The sequence below is a fragment of the Scyliorhinus canicula genome, chromosome 14 (assembly GCF_902713615.1).
Source record: "Scyliorhinus canicula chromosome 14, sScyCan1.1, whole genome shotgun sequence".
Classification (NCBI taxonomy): Eukaryota; Metazoa; Chordata; class Chondrichthyes; order Carcharhiniformes; family Scyliorhinidae; genus Scyliorhinus; species Scyliorhinus canicula.
Genome location: NC_052159.1, coordinates 94,379,429 through 94,406,466, shown reverse-complemented (window position 1 = coordinate 94,406,466; position 27,038 = coordinate 94,379,429). Strand labels below are relative to the sequence as shown.

The window sequence follows — 27,038 nt, the reverse complement described above, 5'->3', positions numbered from 1 at the left end:
CATGCTGAATTTAATGACCACGGATCCATGGGCTACAGGGTGTCCGGTCAGGAGTGTCCCTTGATGAGCTTGCAAGGAGACTGCCAACCTTTGCTGAGCTGTCTTCCCATGTGCCATATGCCCCTCCACCCCCCCAGCTTTTGCGAGACTGGTAGATCCCGATGGTGGCTGATGGCGATCTGCCTCCGGCGTGGAAAACGTGCCACGGAGGGGGGGGGGGGGGGGGGGGGGGGGGGGGGAGTAAATTCCGACCTATGCCTTTTCACGTAGATAATGGCCATACATAGCAATGGAAATCAAAGATCATACCAATTTGGTACTGCCTCAAGTAACGATAAAATAATTTGGCTTCATGCAATGAAATTAAAATCACAGTGTAATCCCCCAAACTACAAGCCACTATAATTACAGTGAATATACTGGGTGACCATGAGCTTTTCAGATAAAGAAGATCCAGCTCAGTAAAAGATATATCAATGTTCACTGATTGAAAATAGATACTGTTCTTGATTCCTAAAAATACTTGAATGTGTAAGTTCTACAATGTTGTTCAAAATATTGTTTCACAACATAAACATTGGGAATTAAACAGTTTCCCACTTAGTTTCTGGTTATCCCTTCTTTCCCTTTATGTAAAGCAGGAGTGGGCAAACATTCTGAACCTTGACAATAATCTCCACAAGACATGGACAACTTTCACTATTGCACACACTTATGTGCCCTCCCTCTTCACTCAGGCCATCCCGTTCACTTACTTATCCCTTCCTCCTACTCCACCTTCCCCACTACTTGAAACTTTAGAAATTTCTCCACCTTGCCCGGATGTGGGAGAGCTGGAGTGGAGAGAAACAGCATCAGTACCCAAACCTCAATCCTCAGTCTCTGTCCTCCTTCTCTGCAACACTTGGCCCTGCTCTCAGTCCTCTGATCCTGCATCACCCAGCTTGGTGGCAAAACCCCGCAGCCAAAGCACCAGGCAGATGATCCAGCGCAGGGAGGTGCTCTGCAGGCTGAACAAGGGAGCAGCAGCAACTGGGACTGCGGCCTCTGCTTCACCAAATCAAAGAAATTGGTCTGGACCATTCAGGGTAGAATTGGGCTTTGGATGTAGCAGCTCTGCATGCCTAGCCAGGGCCCACCCCAACGTTCAGAATGATACAGATCAATCTCCCCGGTTGAACAACCACTCCACTGTATCTGCAAAGTCGCACACTATCTGTTAAAGAGATTTGTGAACAAAGGATTGGCAACCCCTGATATATAGCATGGAGTTTCCTCTACACTGTCCTAACAACATGACTTAGAACCAACTTCAACATACATGTACTGCTCCACTGCGTCCATTTCCAGTCATCCTTGTAGATTTTTGAATGAACTGCAAATGTACAGGTCGATCATTAATTGTTCCTTAGAAACACCTATCATCATTTAAGACTAACAGAATGTTTAACCATTATTTCAAGTAATAATAGCCTTCCACTGGCTTGTTGCATTTAGGTTCGACCAAATAACTAAAACGAGGAAATTGAAGGTTAAATGGATTACAGTAATACTGCAAATCTATTATACTTATTCAGCTCCATTTTAAAGCTCTATGATTTCTGCAATTTGTTGGGAGTTAATATTTTCACTGGTCATCAACCACTGCCTGGAATTTCTGGAGGAGTTCTTCCACTCTCCCATTGTAACTTCAGTAGAAAATCAATGGAAACTCTGGAGAAACAGGATCGATGGCTGTGGAGGTCATTTCTTCAAGGTTTCTGCCAAGTTACGACAAGAGGTCAGGGGTGTCTCTGGGAAAATTCTATCACTGTGTCCTTTATAAATAAACAATCTGGGAAAATCTTTTATCTTTGGGCTAAAATAAAGTAATCCCACTTTCAACTAAATAATGGCTTTAAACACAAACTCAAATGGGGCATTATACTGCTATTTCTGAAAACTGAAGAAGTGCTGTGGGCGCGATTCTCCCAGACAGGGAGAAATCGTAAGGCTGGCGTCAAATCCGGGCGGGTTTGACGCCAGCCTCCCCCTCCCCGACCGGGAACCGATTCTGGTCCCCGGTCGGGGCTAGTATGCCGCGGCCGTGAACTCCGGCATCGCGGGCTTAACGAATTTCGTTAAGCCCGCTTGCCAGAGTTTGCGCCGGCTGACGCGCCACATGACGTCAGCCGCGCATGCGCGGATTGGAAGACTCCAACCCGCGCATGCGCGGATGACATCATCGCGCATTTGCGCGAAACCCGAGCATGCGCGGGCCGGGATGCCCCTCAGCCGCCCCGCGAAGTGATACAGCGGGGCGGCGGAAGGACAAAGAGTGCGCGGGAATCGGTCCCGCTGCCCGCGATCAGTGCCCACCGATCGCGGGCCCATGGCACCCTTGGCACGGCCGTGGTACTGCCGTGCCAATCAGTGCCATGGTTTTCAAAATCGGGACTTTACGGCCGTCTTTACGAACGGCCAGACCAGGTGTGTTTGCCGTTCGTAAAAACGGCCGTAAAGGGCTTGGAACTCGGCCCATCGGCCAGCTGAGAATCGCTGCTGGCCGTAAAAAAACGGCGGCAGCGATTCGTATCGGGAGTCGGGCGTGGGGGGGGGGGGGGGGGGGGAGAATAGCGGGAGGGCGTCGGACTAGCGTGGCCGTAAAAATTTACGAACCCCGCTATTCTCCGCACCGTCGTGAGTGCGGAGAATTGCGCCCTGTATCTTTTTAGGTTAACATGAGATTCTACCACTATTAAAATAGATGCAGCTAGAGAACGTATTCCCAGGTCCAGCTGAGCAATTGGGGTTCCAAAGCAGGCAGTTTTTCACTCATTGGATAGTCAGCATGCACAATATAAGCATGGATTTGGGAGTTTATGTTGTAAAATACTGCACAGGACCTGAGAATAACGAAGTGCAACCTGATGCAGTTTGACCAAGAGAACATCTGACTATATTAGCTAAGTCACCAGAAGATCTCCTTTCTAACCTAGTTCTGAATTATAACAGAAGCTCTGTCTCTTAAATTTTACCAATAGGTTGACAGAATAAGTGGTTCAATTGTACCCAAGTGTGATCATCCATTTTCGTACCAACAGGGAGTAACTAGACCCTGGGAAAATCTAACTGACAATATTCGTCACTTTAACTGCTCCATGGTATGTTTGAAAATATAATCCTGATTTTTACGGTTTATCAATAACATTTTGACTCAACAACTATCTAGTTCCTGAAGCAATCCAGTACAGAAATTAATCTTTCACCTATTTTGATAATATTTTACTTAATCAGAATTAGTGAGATTAGCTATTCATTATGCCACAAAGTAAATGCTTTTGTAATCTAACCCATAGTGATTGTCAGCTAAACAGTGATGGGCAATGCTGATGACACAGTTATTTATGAGCAGGGTGTGAGTTTAATTTCTGGTAGCCTGGTTTAATTTTTTTGCTTTTGAGTTAACTTTCTTTGATTGTATTACGTGCAACAAAAATACACTGCAGACATTTGTTAGATTATTATAGAATATCCAAGAAAGTCTGCTTTTAAAGCGCCACATCATCCATTATTTCAGTGGTGACCATTCCTCTAATTCGTGTTTATTAGTGTACATTTGCTGAGTTTAGAATTCACAGAAAGCAGGACTCAACCTTACGCAGCAAACTCCATGATTTACACCAGCAAAACTCTGAAGTAGACAAAGAGCAGATTTACACTATCCAATAGTGGCAGGATGGCGTTTATCCATCTGCTTTTTTATATCCTAATAGTTACACAATTGAATCGTCTATTGAAATGCAATAAAGGTGCTACTTTATACTGTGTACTGTGTAAACATGGTCATTGTTTTCAGCAGAAGTGCAAAATAGCCAAAAGAACACTGCTCCACTTCTATGTAAATAGAAGATAAGTGCATAGATATACTGTTATGAGACATGATATTCAGAATGCTGTGCTCTTAGCTCGTATCTTTAAGATTGCAGGTCCATCAAATACATTTCCAAACAAAAAAACTCACCACATCCTTTCTATCTCATCGGTCCATCTTCCTCTTTGTCCTGCACATTCTCAACTTATTTACATGTTCCATTCAGCATTTATCTAAATACAAAATCCTTCCCACATTTTCTCAGAGACAAATACATCAACTTCCAAACAGCTCATCTTCTTATTTTAAAACAATCCCTCAACTTCTGAAGATCCATACTCTCTTGATTCCCCGGCCTTTAGAGCAAGCTTCAATCATCCACGGACTGAGCAGCAGCAAGATCCTCTTCTTAAATGAGGATTTCGACCACATCATCGTCAAAGTCAGGTTTTTGGAAGGAATAGCTGCCTCTTCCTTTGTTCTCGTATGATTTGATATGCACGATGGAAGCATCTGCAAAAGAGGTGGAAATATCATTAGAATGAACCAGTGCTTTGGGGAAGGGAACTTCTTTATCCTGTTAGGTCTAGTAGGTCAACCTTAAAATGGTCTCCCAACACCAAACCCCACTATATTCACTAGTTTGAGTGATAATGCTCTTTAACAAGCACAAGTTTGCTCTGTAAATTTGGGGGCCTCACGGTAGCATGGTGGTTAGCATCAATGCTTCACAGCTCCAGGGTCCCAGGTTCGATTCCCGGCTGGGTCACTGTCTGTGTGGAGTCTGCATGTCCTCCCCGTGTGTGCGTGGGTTTCCTCCGGGTGCTCCGGTTTCCTCCCACAGTCCAAAGATGTGCTGGTTAGGTGGATTGGCCATGCTAAATTGCCCGTAGTGTAAGGTTAATGGAGGGATTGTTGGGTTACGGGTTACGTGGGTTTAAAGTAGGGTGATCATTGCTCGGCACAACATCGAGGGCCGAAGGGCCTGTTCTGTGCTGTACTGCTCTATGTTCTAGGAGTTTCCCAAATGTTAAAGAGCTGCTTCTTCACAAAATGCATTCCTTTTTTTCAATGCATTATATAACCACATAATTGCATCAAAACTGCTGGTTTGAAAATTCTCTCAACTCTTCTAGATTTCCAGCATGCAGGTTTGAAAACACATTTCATAGATTCATCGAATTAACAGTGCAGAAGGAGGCCATTCGGCCCATCGAGTCTGCACCGGCTCTTGGAAAGAGCACCCACTTAAGCCCACACCTCCACCCCATCCCCGTAACCCCACCTAACCCAAGGGCAATTTAGATGGCCAATCCACCTAATCTGCGCATCTTTGGACTTATTGCTTCACTTCTTTCGAGCATATTAATTGATTAAAGAATGACTTCCCAGACAATATTATTAGTAACAAATAATGGTGATTAAAATATTGCACACTTGTGAAGCTGGACCATTCCATGCTTGCATATGCGTAAATGCAGCTATTTCATACATACACAAAGCCTTCCCTTTAATATTGCTACTCCCAGCTATCGGGTTTGGTATTGGGCAAAAGATGGTAGTCAATTTTTCCACAAGGATTCCTGAACAAAAGAAGTCCAAGATACTGAGGCTAATTCCAATGCTTCAACCACTACCTAAGATCAACTAATTCAGCACAGAGAAAGGAACAATCTGTGATTTGCCTGGTCTGGATCTATGCATTTGTAGCTAACTTCCAAATCTCAAGAGACAGTTCATAATTGCTACCCACCCTTAAAGGGAATGTTAGATCTGAGGTAATCGGGTGGATGGACGAATACTTTTAATGAAGTGTTCCATAATTTTGATTGCCAATTATATAGCAAATGACAGTTATGAATGTTAAATTTATCCTGTTAGGTCTAGTAGGTCAACCTTAAAATGGTCTCCCAACACCAAACCCCACTATATTCACTAGTTTGAGTGATAATGCTCTTTAACAAGCACAAGTATCAGAACATTTTGCTCTGTAAATTTCAATGCGGGAACCTCAAATCAACTTCATTAGAAGCCAGCTTTACAATGAGCAATACAATTTACGTACTTATTTTTTCTGCATTGCCTCGTGCTGATTTCGGTCTCACGATCGGGCTGCTGATGGGAGTTGTGCTGAGCCTCCTTCTTCCATGGATTGGGGCGCTACTTGGACGGACCAGTTCAGGACTTTTATCTGTCTGAGTACTGTTATCCTTGCTGCCAGTTTTAATGTGTGTAGAAACTACTGGGATTGAAGGTACGGCCGTTTGAAGTGAGGTGCGCAAAGATTCCCGATTGTCTTTACTTTGAAGCAATCCTGTGAAGAGCAAGCTAGATTAAAGAGCTGAGCGTTTAGAAGCTTTATAGGTTTGCATATTTCAATCTGCTCCCACATAAATACAGCAAACTTGGCTGTGTAACTAGTAGACTAAAATCTCAACAGAAACACACTATAGGGTAAAATGGTGAAGTTCACATATGAACAATTAATAAACCACATTATAGTGTACTGTACTTTTATGTACCTCCTAACCAGATTAAAACTTTTCTGCAGCTACTCCAAACAAACCAATACCATAACAAACAAAAACAGGTTCTCAAAACATTTTTAGTAACTGCAAATCTTTTTTGTGTGTAGTACACTGGTGAGTAAACCTTCTCTTTATAGCTTCTATCATTGCTCTTGCAAATGTAACCACTGTAGGCAGCATCATCAAAATAAAGTGCCTTATATGGATTTACAAAAAGTGAATCACACATTAAAGCACAAGAAAGCAGCAATAAATATACAAGAATTGAAAACATAATATTGCAAAACTTGGTGAAAGCAGGTTTCCTCGCTATTGCTTTGGAAACACTTTTACAAATGGCAGAGGGAATTTCCTCCTTGGTATTTTTAAGATTTATGTTTCTCCAAAAGGTTCAATAAAGTTATTTCCAATCAACAGGTTTCAGAAATGCATGATCAAAAGACACAATAGATATGTGACAACATAAGGACGGTGTGGACAAAAGGCACAACTGCTTCTGCAACCCAAGTCCAACTGATTGCTTCTCTGAAGAAGGCTGTAAGAGGGAGACACATCACCATAAAAATTTAGGCAAGTAAAATGAAAATTAGTTTTTAAAAAACCTGAAAACCAGGCTGTTTCTCCAACTCAAGCTATCATTGTATAGGTGTTTTTCTAAGACGTCTCACATAATTGTTGTCACTGGGTTTTAATTAGTGGGTGTATGAAAATATAATGCTACATTCAGACAAGCAGTTCAAAACAATATCTCTTGGCAGAATATTTTTAAAGCATTACAGAGAGGTTTTAACTCCCTCCATTCACTGGATATTTCCACAAGATGCCAAAGCAATTTTAAACAGCTCACCAGGCAGTGTTCACTGTGGAACGTTTGCTCAGTAAGGGCAGCAAGGTCAGGAGAAAGAAACCCAAAAAGGTAGGTGTCAGAATGATTTTTCTGGGGTCAAGTGCAGCAAGTGTCCTGCAGATACCACAGGAATAATGAGGACCACTGTCCCAGGTCCCCATCACCACCACTCCCCAATTATATAACAGCAGGGTGAAAGAGAGACACATTCAAACCTATCACTGATGTCAAGTTAAGAATATGAAGAACAGTATAAGGACAGGAGCAGCATAGTGGCATATTATTAAAGCATTATTTACTACAGTATATTAACTAAATAACAGTAGCAATATTGGCTTTCTATTAGTATTTCCCTTTCCCAATCACAACGAACATATTTTATAATTATTAGTATGATGCTTACCCAGACTTCCCTTCCAACCCTTTTCCTCCTTTTTTTCTTCGACTATTTGAGAATTGCTCAGGGATGCCTGGCGAGAATGTAGTCCAGTGCTTCCAGATATAGAGGAGATTGACCTGCCCGGCCTGAGTGATCCGGGCTCAGCTTTTCCTGGTTCCTTTCGAGAACGCTGCTGGAGCACTTTTATCATGGCATCTTTCTCAATAAGCTGTGCGTGAAGGTTTTTTATTCTATTAGAGATGCAGTTGAAGCCTGTAACGTCTCCTACCCTGTTGGAAATAGAATTGTTTTATTTATTAAAACGATTCCAATTTCTCACTCATTGATTGCCGCATTCAGCGAGAAGCTGTTTTTGACCCTTACCCCATTCTCTCCTGAAGCTATTAACTTGTACTTGAGTGATTCAATGGGTACTGGAAACTCATTGTTCTTCAGGTCTGGGTCCTGACATGGTTATTTAACCATCTGGTGCACCACAACCTTCAACTAAAAACCCATTAGAATCAAAAATGACTTCATTTTGCCCACAATCTCTACTGTTTTGCATTCTTTTATCCTTTATGCAGCACTGCACCTTCTTGTTTCTAACATTTAACTCACTCCCTGATCTTGGTATAGCTGATAGTCACCTTCATTCTCTTCCTCCATTTTCTTTTCCCAACTTCTCCAAAATATCTTTCAATCCTCAGTTCTGATGAATGGTACACACTAAAAGATGATATAGTTTTGTCTTTACTCCTCACAAATATGGTTTGACCTGCTATTTATCTCCAGCACATTCCCTTATGTTGAGATTTTGTAAAGTTTTGAATTAATATCGGAATTGATCCTTCTTCACCGGTCATAAACCCCAGCAAGAAAATATGGACCAATCACATAATAACCCAGTTCATTTAATATTTATATTAGAGACAACTCCTTTGCTGAGGCAAGTGAAACACAGGGTCGCCTAACATTGTCTGATGACTGCAGAATTCAAACTCATGAAAAAAAGCAATTCCTCTTAAAATATTCCTGCAAGAGGGCATCAAGGTGCGCAGTGGGTTAGCCCTGCTGCCTCAAGGCGCCGAGGATTCTAGGTCCAAAGATGTGCGGGTTAGGTGGATTGGCCATGCTAAATTGCCCGTAGTGGCCTAATAAAAGTAAGGTTAAGGGGGGGGGGGGGGTTGTTGGGTTACGGGTATGGAGTGGATACGTGGGTTTGAGTAGGGTGATCATGGCTCGGCACAACATTGAGGGCCGAAGGGCCTGTTCTGTGCTGTACTGTTCTATGTTCTATGTTCCATCCCGGCTCTGGGTCACTGTCTGTGTGGAGTTTGCATGTTCTCCCTGTGTTTGCGTGGGTTTCGCCCCCACAACCCAAAGATGTGCAGGGTTGGTGGATTGGCCACACTAAATTGCCTCTTAATTGGCAAAAAATTAATTGGGCACTCTAAATTTATTTTTTTAAATATTGCTGCAAAACTGCACTATTCCTACCCTACATAAGCTACATTACAGGCTGAGTTCTCTACCCACCTTTCAGTGTGTGCAGTCAATGATATTGCACATACACAAAGTGCTTGTTGCCATGGTGACAAGCTAACTTGGTTCGGCAAGTTTACAGCTTGTGCCTCACTTTCCAAAAACATCACTAGCTTACACTGACTCAGATCAAAAGCTGACCATAATTTAGAAATGTATTCAGCTACATCCTATGTTTTAGTGACCAGAGAAATTAGAAAGGGGAAGTTCATTCCACCCATATTATCATCCATTTAGAAACCGTCACAATCCCTCCATTACTGTCTCTTAAGTATCTCCTGGGTGTTTGCTTCCATAACCATACGTGGAAGTTAATAATAATAATCTTTATTGTCACGAGTAGACGTACATGAACACTGCAATGAGGTTACTGTGAAAAGCCCCTAGGCGCCACACTCTGGCATCTGTTCAGGTACACAGAGGGAGAATTCAGAATGTCCAATTCACCTAACAGCACGTCTTTCGGGACTTGTGGTAGGAAACTGGAGCACCCGGTAGGAACCCATGCAGACACAGAGAGAACATGCAGACTCCACACAGACGGTGACCAAAGCTGGGAATCGAACCTGGGGACCCTGGCGCTGTGAAGCAACAGTGATACCCACTGTGCTAATCTTAATGATAACTAATTCTGGACCCAAGCTGAAATCTGTCTTTTGTCAATTTGAACCTGTTAGGCTGGTTTCATTACTTTCATGCTCAATATCTGCTCTTCCTATGCATCTTCACTATCTTAGATACCTTAATTATGTTATTGTCAAAATTGTTCCATAATAATTGGCATACATCAGGAAAGAAAGGTTTGGGTAGAATGGATGCAGAGAGGATGATTCTTCTTATGGTGTAGAGTATAACCAGACGCCATCAATGTAAGATAGTAATCAGGAAATCTAATAAAGAATTCAGAAGAAACTTCTTTACCTAAAGAATGGTGAGAATGTGGAACTCTCTGCCACAGAGAGTAGTTGAAATGAAAATGAAAATTGCTTATTGCCACGAGTAGACTCCAATGAAGTTACTGTGAAAAGCCCCTAGTCGCCACATTCCGGCGCCTGTTCGGGGAGGCTGTTATGGGAATCGAACCGTGATGCGGGCCTGTTTGGTCTGCTTTCAAAGCCAGCGATTTAGCCCAGTGTGCTAAACAGTTGAAGTGAATAGTGTAAAAGGAGGACCGAGACAAACATTTGAGGGAGAAGGGAATAGGTGCAATGGTAGAAAATTAGTTGGGAAAAGATGGGAAGAGGTTCAAGTGGAGCATAGACACCAGCATGAACTAAAAGCCTGGTTTCTGTGCTATACATCTTACATAATGTATCACTGTTGCTGGAATATTCTGTGAATTAATGCAAATTATTGGGATCATAACAATTTTCTTTACAATGGTGATTAGCTAGTACAATAATAACAGTTCCATCACCACAAAAAAATCTTATGATAATCATGTATAAGTGCTGAAAGATGCAGTTTCTCATGCTTAGTGGGCGAGATATACCCGTGCTCTGTATCTTGGTATCTTTGATTTGACTGCATTTTCTCCTCTTCCTCCTTCCAGTTTCGTGCTTCCAGTGAAGTGTCATTGTAGCTGCTATTTGGAGAGTGATTTATTATATTGGTGTCCCTAGTAACATAAGGAAAAATACTTTCAGTTTATCCAGTTGTTCAATTATCTTTCTGCCCATGTCAATGGTCAACCACCCTTTTACATTAAGCTTAGAAACTACAAAACACCTGCAAGACAACAGTGTTTGACAGCAAAGATGTAATAGAAAAATAGGGATTTAATTAAATGCACTACCTTACCTTAAATGGATTGCTGAAGAAACGTCTAGTAATGTCAAAAATGACATATCAGCATGTTTAAATGCAATTTCAATGCAATGAGAAAATTAGGTGAGTGTATAATCACCAGATGATCCACCCCCTTCCTCCTTTCATATCTCTGCCAAAGTTGAATTTCGCCCTGGGATTCTAAATTGGTTGGCAAGTTCACTCTGATTGGCCACGGTGTTGCCATGGAGAAAGCAATGGGGCTCTGGAGTGATTCAAATATTCCCTTTATTTGCAGAAAAAATTCCCTGTATATAAATGTAAGTTGCTTCTAGCAAGTGTAAATGAGCCATGTTATGAGCTTGACTGATTATCATAAATTGGTTGTTAGTGTAGCTATTAGTACACTCGCGATTGTTCAGCAAGCATTTCCTAATCATGGAATCACACTTAACAGTAGATGTCTTGTTTAGGGTTTTGCAAGTGCAAGTTGGTTGAGTACAGTTTGTACTCATGCTGTTTGATTTGATTAGCCAATCATCGAGATGTATAGCCTGGTATTGGACTGGCACTGAAATCTATACATGATGTTGCTCTATTGTATGGCAGGCAGAATGTCTTTAAGACTGATGGTAGCATCCTATTAGTGGAAAATACTGATCGTGTAGCCACTGCATCGTAGCGGAGTGAAACAGCTTGCTTAACTTGTTTAAATTTTTGAGATATAGGTTGAGTATCCCTTATCCAAAATGCTTGGGGCCTAGTGTGCATCAGATTTTTTCGGGTTTCAGAATATACTGCGCAAGCATGGCATGCATTGGGAACCACACATGTGCGGTGCATGTTGGGAACTGCGCATGTGCGCAACGTTGGAAACTGTGCATGTGTGGTGCATGTTGGGAACTGCGCATGTGTGGTGCATGTTGGGAACTGCGCATGTGTGCAACGTTGGGAATTGTGCATGTGCGGCAAGCATTGGGAACTGAGGAAGTGCGGCAAGCATTGGGAACTGCGCAAGTGCGGAACATTGGGAACGCTGCATGTGCGGCAAGCATTGGGAACTGAGGAAGTGCGGCAAGCATTGGGAACTGCGCAAGTGCGGAACATTGGGAACGGTGCATGTGTGGTGCGTGCTGGGAACTGCGCATGTTCAGAACGTTGGGAACTGCGCATGTGTGGCACGCTTGAAAAATGTGCAGATTTTGGAATTTTTTGGTTTTCGGATAAGCGATACTGAACCTGCACTTTCCCTTTCCAGATAATTTCAGGTAGCCCGGTGGCTGGCAGTGGGATACTGAGTGAAGGTGGTGGACTCGAGGTGCAATTCTCCAGGAAATCTTCAAGCCCACCCTTCCTGCATTGCTTTATCATCAATGTTTCCCGTTCTGGTGACATGGCTGTAATGACTTTTTCTGATTTTTAATTTAAAACGTTGGCGAGAAAATGCCTCAATTTTGGGGCTCCTCTCCCTTATTTACCTGGAACAGCATCATACTTCCAGACTGGAGTGTCTCCTGTTGGCCCTCCAGCTTAAGAGCCTGCCCCTCCATCCTTAATTGAATGGTGAGCCTGCCCGTAGCCCATTAATTGGCCAATTTAGGAAAAATAAAATGTGAGTGACTGTTCCCTACACAGTGCAGGCTTCTGACCCCCAATTGGGAATTGTACAGCAGGCTCTTGAAAACTGCAGGCAACGTCCTGCCCTATGTTCAGGTCTGATTTCATATGTGTTAGTTTGGATACCTCACTGAAGCAACATTATTGAGGAGTAAGCCTTGATAATGAATGTTGGCAAGTTATTCATTCACAAGAGGCATTACACTTGGGTTCAATTCAATCCTCGAGCAATGTCTAGATATCTTCCATCAAGTGATGCCAAATAGAGAATGGGAGACAACTTTTCCCTTCCTAATTCAGGGAATATTGAGACAAATTGCACAGTCCCAACTGAAATTGGCCAACTAGACAGAGACTGGGGATTCATGGGACCTTTTCTCTGTCTATGGCATTCATTATATTCAAGAACTTGCCCATTACATTGTTAGGCTCAATCAGCTTTGGTGTAAAATTCCAGACATGGCAACCTATGGGTTCCATATATAACCAAGACTCTGGTCAGCCAATAGCAGGTGACATAATCTTCAAATCAAATAATGATGCATCACCCTCCAACATTTACATTTTGGGCGGAATTCTCCCAAAGGCTCGCACCGTCGTGAAACACGGAGAGGTTCACGGCGGCGTCGGAGGCCTCTCCTGGCCCCTTATTCTCCCCCCACAGGGCCGTGCCGGGAAACTCGGCCGCGTGGTCTTGTCGCTGGCGCCAAGGCCTGGCGCGCCGAGAATGACGCGGCCGATGCGCCTAATGACGTCAGCCGCGCTTGCGCAGGTTGGCCAGCTCCAACCCATGTATGAGCGGTGGCCGTCTTCCCCTCCGCCGCCCCGCAAGACGTGGCGACTTGATCTTGCGGGGCGGCGGAGGGGAAAGTGTGCGTCCCATTGAGACGCCGGCCCAACGATCGGTGAGCATTGATCGCGGGCCTGTCCCCTCCCGAGCATGGTCGTGGTGCTCAGTCCCCGCTAGGCCCCCCACAAGCTCCAAACGGGCATCTCACGTAAAGGCGACCAGGTGTGGTTGCCGCCATTGTGAAACGGTCGCGAACAGCAGGCCGCTCGGCCCATCCGGGCTGGAGAATCGCGGGTTGCCGTGAAAAATGGCAGCCCGCGATTCTCCGAGCGGCGTGTTGCAAGACGCGACACGCCATTTTGGGGGGGGGGGGGGGGGGGGAGTGAGAGAATCGCGGGATGTGCGAGAGCGGATCTCCCGCCTCCCACCCAGCGTGAGGAGCGGAGAATTCCACCCTTTATTTTTTTCAAAAGCAGCAAATTCTGTTCTATATTTCTCCACACCTAAATTTCCTCCTCTCTGTAAAGTTTTCTTTTTTAAATAAATTTAGAGTACCCAATTTCTTTTGCAATTAAGGGACAATTTAGTCTGGCCAATATACCTACTGCACATATTTGGGTTTGTGGGGGTGAGATCCACGCAGACACGGAGAGAATGTGTAAACTCCAGACGGACAGTGACCCAGGGCCGGGATCGGACCCAGGTCCTCGCCACCGTGAGGCATCAGTGCTAATCACTGTGTCACCATGCCGCCCCACGGTAACGTTTTCTTCAATCTCTGGGAAACAGACGTGCAGATGGCGATTGTAGAATTGCAGCCTGCAACGCCAGCATATTGTGACGCGGTGTGACGATAATCCCATAATATCATTCCTGATCAATTCTCAATTTCAGCCATACTGTTAAAGTGAAGTGAGTCAATAGAGCCTAGAAGCTTATGTTATAGAGAAGAAAGGAAATAAAATCAGAGCAGACCATAAATCCCGGGACGTTTTGTAATTAGTGGAGAAAGAGAGAAACTATCAAAGAAGGTAGATATTCCGAGTCCTTACAGCTGGCAAGGTATCCAATGCCTATAAACATACATGGGAAAATCCCAGAGTTTGTTGTGGCTGTATAGCCCGTTGTGTTTGTGGTCTTCAAAAATCAGGGGCGGGATTCTCCCAACGGGCGGCTAGGTGCCGATGCCGGAGTAAAAATGGGAGTGTTTTACTCCGGCGTCGGCGCCCGTTTTGGGACCCCATTCTGCAGGCCACAGGCCTGAACCCGGCGCCGTGGGGTCCGCGCATGAGCAGTTGAGCCGGCGCCAACTAGTGCATGCATATGGCGCAGGGCTACCGGAGCCAGCGTGAAGGAAAGGATGCCAGGGGGCAGAGAAGGTAGCCCGCCGCCGATCGGTGGGCCCCAATCACGGGCCAGGTCACAGAGCCCCCCCCCCCCACAGGCCGCACCTGACCCTTCAATGCTGAGGTCCCGCCGACTCAGAGGCTGTTAGAACGGCGCCGGTGGGACTTGGATTTTTGTTGACGGGCACTCGGCCTATCCGGCCCGGAGAATCGGCGCGGCGGCATTGCGGGGAATTGCGTCCTGGTGGTGTGTCGTAATTCACGCGGTGCCACGCCGATTCTCCGACTCGGCAGGGGGTCGGAGAATTCCGCCCCAGCTCTATGGGGCTGCTCCTCCCCACATTTCTGCCCCGACCCGCCGGTGGGATTCTCCATTACGCCGGCTGGTCAATGGGGTTTCCCATTGTATGGCAGCCCCACGCCATCGGGAAACCCCCGGGCGCCGGCAAAATGGAGAATCCTGCCGGCAGAGAATTGAGCCCATGGTATCCAGAAGCACCACAATTGGCCAATAATATTGATTATTAAAACTAAATCATTAGCTTGCATTTTCCTAATTGGCTGTCCAGTTTGTGAGTTGAACTTGACGTGGACAACATTCAAGTTTAGGTTGATAAGTGGCATGTAAAGGTCATGTCACACAAGTACCAGGCAATGACAAGAGAGAATCTAACCATTTCCTCATAATATTGAAAGGCATTACCAATGCGGAATTCTCCACTATCAACATCCTGAGGGGTTACCATTGACCAGAAACAGAACTGGATTAACCACAGGATTCCTAGCCTCTAACCTGTAGTTGTAGCCAAAGTGGCTACAACAACAGTTAGAGGCTAGGAATCCTGTGGCAAGTAGCTCGGCTCCTGACTTCCAAAAGCCTGTCCTCTATCTACAAGGCACAAGTTAGAAGTGTGATGGAATATTCTCCACTTGCCTGGATGAGTGCAGCTCCAACAATACGCCACAGGGCACAGCAGTGGCTTGATTGACATCCCACCCATAAACATTCACTCCCTCCACCATTGACGTACAGTGGCAGGGTGTGTGCAAGATGCAATGCAGCCGCTCACCAATGCTCCTTTGACATCTTCCAAACCTGCAGCCTCTACCACTTAATGCACACTAAATACTGGCCTAGCCAGTGACGCCCACATCCTATGAATGAATAAATAAAAAAAGATTATCCTGCTTCAAGAACCACTGCACATGCTCCTTCATACTGCTTGATCATTACCTCTGAGCAGCAGCTGTAGCAGCAGCATCCATGGCAAAATGACGCATCGCCCTTTCTTCCAAATACTTCTGTTCCCACTTTGTCATGTCAGCCTCCAGGGCCAGAATTCGTTCTTCCTTTTCCCGTAATATCTCCATCAGTGCTGGTGCATTGTACTCGGGAACGTTGGCCATTAGAGGACCACCATGCCGCTGTGAAAAAAGAAATGAATTGGAGTAGATCAACAAAAGTAAAAGAAAATCCGTTTAATCAATTCAAGGTTCCATAGGTTTTTCTCACAGAATTGGTACAAGATAACCTACAATCAGTGTCATACTCACATGAGTGACTGGGTTAACTAAGGAAGCAATGAAGTAAGTTGTGCCAATTAATTCTAATTCATGCAAATTGCAAGATATTTCCATTCCAATAATGGCTCCAATGTTCATACATCTTCCCTCACCTAGAAAAATGTTAAAGTCAGCCACTGTCCAGCCGACTACTGCAAACTGACCACCAACAATTTGTCACCTCTTGTTTGTTCAGATCCAGAACAGTTTCCCTCTGTTTCTCTGGCTGTACAGGTAATACATCAATAGCACATATAATCCTGTGTAAGCAATATATTGCCGGGTACAAAGAGGCTACTGAGCAAGAACTGCAGAACTTAGTTGATTATGGTAGCTGAAAAAACTACTGGAATGGAGCTCAATAGTTGTCTGTTTCTAGCTGTTCATTTAAATTGTTTTCTTTTGCCCAGTTATGTTGAGATAAACTATTTGTATCATGTTCCCAAGTTCCAATGAAACCTGGAAATAAGATAGGGCCAGAGTATACTTGAGCAGATGGAGGTGTGACTCTAAGGTCTCCTGAGACGAGGAGCAGTTAGCTGGAGACCTGCTCTCTGCCATTAACTCCACATGATGTGGAGATGCCGGTGTTGGACTGGGGTGGGCACAGTAAGAAGTCTTACAGCACCAGGTTAAAGTCCAACAGGTTTGTTTCGAATCACTAGCTTTCGGAGCTAGTGCTCCTTCCTCAGGTGAATGAAGAAATGGATTCCAGAAACATATATATAGACAAAGTCAAAGATGCAATACAATACTTTGAATGTAAGTCTTTGCAGGTAATTAAGTCTACTTATCCAGACGGAGCAACTGGAGAGAGGGATAATCACAGGTTAAAGAGGTGTGAACTGTCTCAAGCCACGACCTTGGTAATTAACTCCACAGTTCACAGGGGGTGACATTCTTACTTTAATTATAAAAAACTGGCCTACTTCTGTTTTTGTTCAAAATGGAATTCCACACATTGAGGCCAGTTAAGGTTCAGGTTTAGACTGAGGTTTAGGTTGAATGGAAGTTCAACTGGACCAGAAGTATAAAAAAAAGGTACAGACCTGTTGCCGAGCCAGCTATTAATGAGCATGCTGTAAAGTTGAACAGTTTAATAAAACTATCAGTCCAGTTACATAGAAGAATGCACACAGTATCTGCCCTATTCGCTTACAGTGCTAACAGGCTTGACTGCCTAGGTAGAGCCTCAATAGAGTTTAAGACTTGGAATCATGGTTAGAGCGTTAGAGCCTTAATCAGTTTCCTCTTAATGTTCTCTGCTGGGATGAAAAGAGTCCTAGTCTCTTTAGACTCTCCGCACAACTAAAGGTTAGAGATGTACCTCTGACCAAATTAGTGTCCAGTGAGGTTCCACAACAGTGCTGCAGCCTCTTAAATATTCTTTTTATCTGTCCTCAAATATTAGTACTGTACAAATTTTTGCTTCTAATACAGAATGTTGTTTGCATGATGGAAAATCTAATTCTGCTGATTGCCATGTGGAAAAAACATTATATGGAGATAGCAAATTTTAAAATATAGCCTGTAATTCTGATTTGTGGAACTTTCATCAGTCTTAATGAGTTGTGATGTTCTTCAGTAGCAATCAACACCTGAGAAGTGACAGTGAACACATATTCAAACCTAATTATTATATATTTGATGATTCACTATGAAAATAATCATCTGGGCCACAAATATTGCTAAGGATCTGAATCATTATGCTGCTAATTGTTTAATCAGTATACAACTTGCTGTCTCACCATAACTCAATATTCAAGCTCTCATAATATAAATAATAGTGCATAAGAAATCATAGCGGTTTACAGCACAGAAGGCTATTTGGTTTCTTGGTTCTTTGCCACAACAATTGAAGTGTAAGAGCTCTGACCTTATCTCTACCTAGAGGTCTCTATTTTGCTCTGCTTTAAATAAAAACCTCTTTTTTCTTAAATGATGCACTAGTCAATAACTCAATTTACATGCTGTAATGAAATGACCCTGCTGCAGTAACCCTTCTGTGTAAAAACATTTCTTCTAACTTCTCTCCTCTGGTAAATCACCATTTTTTAATTGATGACTCACCTTCTTGCTGACTCCCCAACCAGAGGAACTAGTCTTTTTCCCACTGATCCTATTAAAATCTTTCATAATGAAAAAAATAAACTTATTTTGAGCTTCATCTCAGCTTGTTCCAGTGTAAGTCGTCCCAGTATCTTTTAATAAAAATTTGAACTAGTTTTCCAAATTTAATGTGAGAATTGTTCAATTGAACCCTGCATAGTTTGAAGCCAGGCAGTGAACTAGGTGATTTCAGCCAATGGGATCTATCAGTTAACCTTTCATGGCTGTGTGAATAAATGCATAATGTTGTATGGTGCTGAATACTACAGAGCAGATAGGTCCATGGTATAATGCCTGGTTTAATGTCAAGTCTACTTCTGTTCCCAATTTCAAAAGGCCGCAGTTATGACACTGAATGATTGCTGGGTTTTTGAGACAGGAAACAGAAAAACCATCCAGGGTTGCTGTTTGTTGATTGCTATACAGTGATCTGCACTGCACACAGTTTCACAGTACAGAAGCAGGGGCGGGATTCTCCGACCCCACGTCGGGTCGGAGAATTGCCGGGAGCCGGCGTCAATCCTGCCCCCGCCGTGTCCCGAATTCTCCAGCACCAGAGATTCGGCGGGGGCGGGAATCGCTCCACACCTGTCGGCGGGCCCCCCACAGTGATTTTCAGGCCCGCGATGGGCTGAAGTCCCGCCGCTGTCATGTTTCTCTCGCCGGCGTGGATTAAACCACTTACCTTACCGGCGGGAGCAGGCGGTGCGGTCGGTCACCGGGGTCCTGGGGGGGGCGTGGGGCAATCTGGCCCCGGGGGGTGCCCCCACGGTGGCCTGGCCCACGATCGGGGCCCACCGATCAGCAGGCGGGCCTGTGCCGTGGGGGCACTCTTTTCCTTCCGCCTTCGCCATAATCTTCACCATGGCAGAGGCGGAAGAGACCCCCCTCCCCTGCGCATGCGTGGGGATGACGTCAGCCGCTGCTGACGCTCCGGCGCATGCGCGGACTTCCGTCGGCCGGCGAAGCCCCTTCGGCCCAGGCTGGCGTTGCGCCAAAGGCCTTCCACGCCAGCCGGCGGAGCGCCAACCACTCCGGCGCGGGCCTAGCCCCTCAATGTTAGGGCTTGGCCCCTAAAGGTGCGGAGACTTCCGCACCTTTGGGGCGGCCCGACGCCGGAGTGGTTCACGCCACTCTATCCCGCTGGGACCTCCCGCCCCGCCGGGTAGGGGAAAATCCCGGCCCAGGTCTTTCAACTCATATGCCTGTGCTGTGTATTCCATTTTATTCAACTCCCTTGCCCTTTCCGCACAATTCTTTTCTCTTTCAAACCTTCACCCACCATGCTTTTAATTTTGCTTTCTCATTACTCTGGTAGGGTATCCTATATCCTAACAACCCTCTGCATGAATAATTCTCTTAACCTTTCCTGTTTCTTATAGTGCAATCTTGAACTTACATCCTCTAATAAGCAACTAATCGAGTATTGAAAATAGTTTCTCCCCAATTTCCAACTCCCCAAAATACTCCAGCATTTCGAAAGCCTTAAGTTTCCTCTTAATGTTCTCTGCTGGGATGAAAAGAGTTCCAGTTTCTTTAGTCTGTCCACACAACTAAAGGTTTTGATCCTAGCCTGCTATCACTTTTATGAATATCTTTTGTACCCTCTCCACATGCGTTAACACCCTTCCTGTAGCCAGCCCAAAACTGGACAGAAAATCTTGCAGGGCAGACCTGCCATTTCCGACGTGTGCACCCATCAAGTGACGTTCTGCGGCAGGAGCACAACTTTGTTCAATTGCACAGTGTATAGACCAGTAATATTTATACAGAATATTACAGCCAACAATTTTTTTTCTTTCAAAATAAATCCAAAAACTGTAGTGCAAAGCTCCTTTATAGAGAACCAGAGTCTCCTATAATTCTGGCATCTTGTACATCCCTAATTATAATCATCCCACCATTGCTGGCCTTGCTCACAGATGCTTTGGTCCGAAGCCACGGGATTTCCTCCCTAAACCCCTCTGCCTCTTTGCCTCTCTTCTTCTGTAAGATGCTCCTTTAAACCTACTACTTTGATCAAGCTTTTGGTCATCTGTCCTCATAATTCCTCTGTGGCTCAGTGCCAAAATTCTGCTTGACAAATTCCTTCTGAAGCACCCAGGGACATTATGCGGTGTTAAATGCACTTAATAAATACAAACTTTTGTTGTCTGTAATATGATTGCAATGGTTTCATGTGATCTAACCAGGCTAGAACGCTTATATATTCACCACTGGTGCTGAGCAGAAAATCCTCACAAACTGACAGAGGTGACTAAATAGAAAAAAGGCAACAATTTAAAGATTTCCTAATCCTTGCAATCCCTGCATCTTGTGCAATTAAAATTGCCTTTTAAAACTGTACACTTTGCAGTTGTATGTGATGGTGCACAGAACCTTTTCTTGATACAAAATGATGCCCGAATGCAGCAGGTACCTGTTGCACTCGAAGAGATTCCAGCTCTCGCTCCAGCCAAGTGCGCAGCCTCCGTTCCATCTGCTCTCGTTTTTCACAAGCTGCTTGCAGCTGTGTCAAGGCCTGCTGCAGCTTCTCTACCCTCTCCACGTATACTTGTTTCTTCCTCAACTGTCAACAGAAATAAACATCAGCCCAATGGATTAACCGAGCTAGAAAATAACTCGTCTTTCATCTCACAAATTCAACCTCAGTCACAGAACAACCCATATTGGGCAATCTGAGCAGTAAGGAACACCTCATACAACAGGCAGTCTAGTTTTCCTTCCCGCATATCCAAGCACCAACGCCTGATGTCTGGGTGTTCTGACAGCAAACCAAGAGAACAAATGTTGAAAACTAGGGACAGGATCATCTGGAGGTGATGGGGGTCTCGGCCGCTGTCTGGAGAACCAGTAAGACACCTGTGTCGTCTCTTTTAGGGAAGGCCCACCACATCTTGTGCCACTCAAGCAGTGAAAAGGCCAGTGGTGAGCCTTCTCCCAATGTCCTAGACCCCAGAGGCGCAGGTCACGCCGCTCCAGCTGCCGAACCCGGCGCGAACTGTGCGCCGCGGGATCCGCGCAAGTGCAGTTGCGCCGGCGGCAACGCGCGCATGCGCAGCGGCCTCTTTCAACGCGCTGGCCCCGATGCAACATGGCGCAGGGCTACAGGGGATGCCGCATAGGCAAGGAGGCCCCCAGCCACAGAGGCCGGCCCGCCAATCGGTGGGCCCCGATCGCGGGCCAGGCCACATCAGATGCCCCCCCCCCCCCCCCCCCCCCGGGGTCAGACACCCCCTCCCTCTCACAGGCCACCACCCAACCCTTCAATGCCGAGGTCCCGCCGGCCCAGAACAGGTTACAACGCCGCCGGTGGGACTCAGTTCTTTTTTTACAGCCGCTCGGCCCATTCGGGCCGGAGAATCGGTGGGCCGGCCGCGTAGAGCAGCGCGCGACTGGCGCTGCGCCAACCACGCCGGCCCCGATTCTCTGCTCTGCCGAGAGTTGTGTGCCGGCGTCGGGGCGGCGTGGCCCATTCACAGGGATTCTCCGGCCCGGCCCAGGGCTGGGAGAACCCCACCCCATTAATTAATGCATTAGTGAGAGAGCTTCTGGAACTGACTTCATAATTATCTTGAGGAGATAATCGTGAAGGATAAGGCCAGACTCCCAAAGAGCTCAGTACAAATTCCCTCCATCGATCTGCAAAAAGCAAATGTTAACAATTTGGACGCGTTGTCAATCTTTGCTGCAACATCTTGAGGCATTGTTCACTAAATACTTCAGTTAGTTGACAAACCAGGTCATTCTCAATTTAGTATTGCTTAATGAGAGAACAGATTTGTTAATTTGTACTTCACAATACCAGTACATCAACCAAAGGAATGACTGAAGCAGCTAGCTCAGCACAAAACAACCTCTGGCAGATGCTGGAGTTGAAGAAACCACAACAGATACTGTACAAAAGTGTTTTGCAGAGCGCAGCGGTCCATTTATTCTATGTGCTTTCCTGGTCCAGGATTTATGGTTGTTTCAAGACATAGCTCGCAGTGTACAATACGGTTTTAATTTTCTGTCGGGAGAAAGGTTAAAACAAACACTTGTGGAATAATACTGTGGTAATGACGAGGAACAAACCTCACCAGACATTACATGGCAAGTTCAGTTTCGCCACTATGATTTTATGAACTTGTTTATAAATGTGGTTTTCATTTAATATAACACTTCAACTCCTCACCCCATGCAAGTGTTCACGAACGAACACAAATTTCAAGCCTCGAATTTCTGAGGGGATCGTCCTCAATTCCTGCTGAAACTTCATTAATGGACTAGGTGGGTAAAGCATGTTGAAATGGCAGAAATTTCCATTTTCAACTATTCAAGTAATTTATCCATGAGTTCCACTGAGTTCACGTTAGAATTGGACAAACACCTGCGTGAATTCAGGGCGCAGTTACTAGGTCAGGCAGTTTTATGGGAATCCTTGATCGATGGCTACAACAGTGATTAGGCTCCTTATATATCTAAATCAGGGGCCTCATGCCTGTTTCAGCCCAGTTCTCTGAAATTGAATTTTACAGACTGCACTTGAGAAAAAAAAACTGTCCAAGCATTTGTATTATGTACAAGACTTCCTGTTGAACGTTTTTTCTCATCACAAGAGTCCGACTGGATACAGTGCAGATGGAGGCCAGTTCTCTGCAAGGGTAAGTCAGCAAGCCACTCCTCTACCCACAGGGTAATCGGCTCCAGAATAAAAAAGGACACTCGCCTTGATGCTAGTGAGACTGTGGGGATCAGGGGATGTGCTGCCACAGGAGCAGGGAGATGGGGAGGAGTACATACACAAGTGTCCACACTAGGTCATTTCTACATACCAACAACAGCAGTGGTCCTGGTATTGACCCCCATGGAATCCCACAGTGCACTTTGTCCAGTCCAAAATACAATCATCCACCACTACTATTCACCACTGTTTCCTGTCACTCAGCCATTTCATATCCATGTTGCCACTATCTGTGCTATTCCATGGGCTTTAATGTTTCTGACAAAGTGATTTCCAGGCACTTTTTGGCCATGCTGAATCTGAAAATCAGCTCGCCGCTGCGCAGCGTGGCTGTTGAAAGCCAGGAGACACCCCCCCCTCCAGGATCTACCCAGCTCGCCACGACTCGCAAGATTGAACAAGCAGAATCACATATTGACAAATTTGTATATTAGAGTGAGGCAGTAAGCTTCACTCTAATGTGCAGATTCCCAATGTACCTGAGGCTTTGGGATTCAACCCCTTGGCCTCAGAGGCCTTGGGTGAGCACCGTTCAGCGCTGGTCCCCACAAACAGGGGATTTAATAAATCCGCGCTGGCTTTCATTCATTTATCCAGGTTTGCCCTCGTGACTTTTTTTAAACTTATGCTTTCGCGGGATGGTTGTGTTGTTGGCTCGACCAGAAGTTATTGCTCATCCCCACTTGCCCTCAAGAAGGTGGTGGTGAACTGCCTTCTCGAACCACTGCAATCCATATTGGTAGGTACACCCACAGTGCTGCTTGGAAAGGTGTTCCAGGTTTCTGACCCAGCAACATTGAAGGGACGGTGATATAGTTCCAAGTCAGCATGGTCTGAGGCTGGGAAGGAATTTGCAGGTGGTGGTGTTCCCATGCATCTGCTGTCCTTGTGTTTCTAGGTTGTGGAGGTCACAGGTTTTGAAGATTGTCAAAGGAGCCTTGGTGAATTTTCATAGAATCCCTACAGTGTAGAAGGAGGCCATTTAGCTCATCGAATCAGCAGTTTCTGCAGTGCATCTTATAGAATGTACACACTGCAGCCACCGTGCATCAGTGATAAAAGGGAATGAATGTTTAAGTGATAGATAGGATCCTAATCAAGCAGGCTGCTTTGTCCTGGGTGGTGTCGAGCTTCTCGAGTGTTGTTGGACCTGCACCCATCCAGACAAGTGCAGAGTATTCCATCACACTGCTGACTTGTGCCTTGTAAACGGCGGACCAGTTTTGGGGGAGTCAAAAGGGGAGTTACTTCCAGCCTCTGACAGTTCCTGCAGCTACAGTCTCGATATAGCCAGTCCAGTTCAGTTTCTGATCAATGGTAGCCCCCCAGGATGTTGTTCTTGGGAGATTCAGTGATGGTAATGTCAAGGAATGTCGGAAAAGATGGTAAGACTTTAATTTGTTGGACGTGGTCATTGACTGGCACTTGTGTGGTCTGAGTGTTATCCAGGTCTTGCTGCATTTGGACATGGACGTCTTCAGTATCTAAGGAGTTGCGAATGGTGCTGAGTATTGTGCGATCATCAGCAACAACCGCCACTTTGACTTTACGATGGAGGGAAGGTCATTGATGAAGTAGCTGGAGATGGTTGGACCTAGGGCACTACCTGATGAACTCCTACAGCAATGTCCTGGAACTGAGATGATTGACCTCCAACAATCAAAACCATCTTCCTTTGTGTCAGGTATAACTCGGGCACGGGCTCCTTGATGTCACGTTCAGTCAAATGTTGCCTTGATGTCAAGTGCAGTCACTCTCACCTCACCTCTGGCATTCAGCTCTTTTATCCATGTTTGGACAAGGCTGAAATTAGGTCAGTAGCTGAATAGTACTGGTGAGCCAAGACCGAGCAGGCTATTGTTGAGTAAGTGCCACTCGATAGCTCTGTTGATGACCCCTTCCATCAATTTGCTGATGATCAGGACTCCTAACTTAGAACGAGATTAACCTTTCCAAAATCTTTTCCATTACAGAGGTTAAATTCTGTAGTTGCTGGGCTCGTCTTTATACCCTTTCTTGAAAAAAGGTGGAAGATTTGCAATTCTGCAATGCCTTGGCACTATCGACATGTCTAAAAAGGATTGGAAGATTTCAGCTAGTGTCTCTACAATTTCCACCCTTATTCCCGCAGTATCCTTAGAAGCACCTCATCTGGTTCTGGTGGTACATCGCCTTTTCGTGCAACCTGCCTTCCTAAACATCTGCTCTTTAAATGAATTTTAGCCCATCCAGTAGTTCCACTATTCCCGCTTTCACAATGATTTGGGCAACATTTTCTTCCTTGGTAAAGACAGATGCTAAGTATTCATTTAGTATTTCTGCCTCCAGACAATCCTCTTTTTGGTCCCTGTTTGACCCACTCCTCATGTAACCATACATGCTCCTATAGAAGATATTCCGATTCCCTTTTATGTTAGCTTGCAGTCTTTTCTCATACTTTCTTTGTTTCACGTATTTCTTTTTCTTTTCTCTTCTGTGCTTTATATATTCAGTCTGATTCTCGATTGTATTATCCGCCTGACATCTGTCATGTGCATCCTTTTCTGCTTTGTCTTACTCTCGATCTCTTTCAGCATCCTGGGTAATTTGGCTTCGGTTGTCCTATCCTTTCCCTTTGTTGTAATGTACCTGTACCTGAACCATTACCTCTTTAAAGGAAGCCCATTGTTTCTTTCTAGCTTTGCCTGACAATCTTCAATTCCAATTTACCTGGGTTATAACCTGATTGAAATCTGCCCTCCACCAGTTAACTGTATTTTCTCTGGATTGCTTCTTGTTGTTTTCCATAGCTATCCTAAACCTTGCTATGTTCCCCTATTGATACTTGATCCACTTGACTCACCTCTTTCCTCAGAACCAGATCCAGAAATACTTCCTATCTCATTAGGCTGGCAACGTTTTGACCGTTTTGAAAATTCTTCTGAACACAATTCAGAACTGTTCCTCCTCTCTGCTCTTGAATTATTCATAGAACATAGAACATAGAACAGTACAGCACAGAACAGGCCCTTCGGCCCTCGATGTTGTGCCGAGCCATGATCACCCTACTCAAACCCACGAATCCACCCTACACCCGTAACCCAACAACCACCCCCTTAACCTTACTTTTTAGGACACTATGGGCAATTTAACATAGCCAATCCACCTAACCCGCACATCTTTGGACTGTGGGAGGAAACCGGAGCACCCGGAGGAAACCCACGCATACACGGGGAGGACGTGCAGACTCCGCACAGACAGTGACCCAGCCGGGAATCGAACCTGGGACCCTGGAGCTGTGAAGCATTTATGCTAACCACCATGCTACCATGCTGTATATTCGAATATACACTGTGATATTAACAGTGTAAAATCCCTTTTTTAAATACTTAATAGTTTTGTGCCTCTCTATAATCTCCTTGCAAATTTATTCCTCTATAACTGGATGTTGTTCCCTTGGCTGGGAGTCTAGGACAAGGGGTCACGGTATCAGGATACGGTGTAGGCCATTCATGATTGAGAGGAGGAGAAACCTCTTTACTTAGAGGGTGGAAAACCTGTGGAATTCTCTAACACAGAAAGCTGTGGAGACAAGTCACTGAATATAGTCAAGAAGGAAATAGATGATGATAGCTTCATTGAAAATTTGGAGGCAGTTTCGCCAACACTTCGGTTTGGGGGCAGGGTCAAGGGAAATGCCGATTCGGGGGAACCACAGATTTGAGCCAGGAAAGTGGGATGGAAATTTTCGGAAATGGGAGGAGAAAGGGATTAAGACACTGAAAGATTTGTTTCTTAGGGGTCGGTTTGCAGGATTGAAGGAGCTGGAAGCGAAGTATGGGCTGGAGCAGGGGGAAATGTTTAGATGCATGCAGCTCCGAGATTTCGACAGAAAGGAGATACAGAGCTTTCCGGTGGAGTCGCCTCCACATTGCTGGAGGAGGTGCTGACGACAGGGGGACTGGAGAGGGGGGTAGTGTTGGCGGTTT

The 27,038-nt window shown here is 45.1% G+C and overlaps 1 protein-coding gene across 4 annotated transcripts in view; it reads right to left on the bottom strand.

Moving 5' to 3' along the window:
- Nucleotides 1-3,694: 3,694 nt before the first annotated feature.
- The window catches only part of amotl1 (angiomotin like 1), a 171,406-nt gene continuing 148,062 nt past the window's right edge, over nucleotides 3,695-27,038 (bottom strand). For all 4 annotated transcript variants that reach the window (XM_038818152.1, XM_038818154.1, XM_038818153.1 and 1 more), the window contains 6 exons: nucleotides 20,764-20,913; nucleotides 15,907-16,097; nucleotides 10,645-10,770; nucleotides 7,632-7,897; nucleotides 5,919-6,167; nucleotides 3,695-4,366 (listed from right to left, as the gene is read on the bottom strand). In XM_038818152.1, coding sequence (XP_038674080.1) covers nucleotides 4,263-4,366; nucleotides 5,919-6,167; nucleotides 7,632-7,897; nucleotides 10,645-10,770; nucleotides 15,907-16,097; nucleotides 20,764-20,913 — 1,086 coding nt within the window. In that variant the 3' untranslated portion in view covers nucleotides 3,695-4,262. The remainder of the gene's footprint in view (nucleotides 4,367-5,918; nucleotides 6,168-7,631; nucleotides 7,898-10,644; nucleotides 10,771-15,906; nucleotides 16,098-20,763; nucleotides 20,914-27,038) is intronic.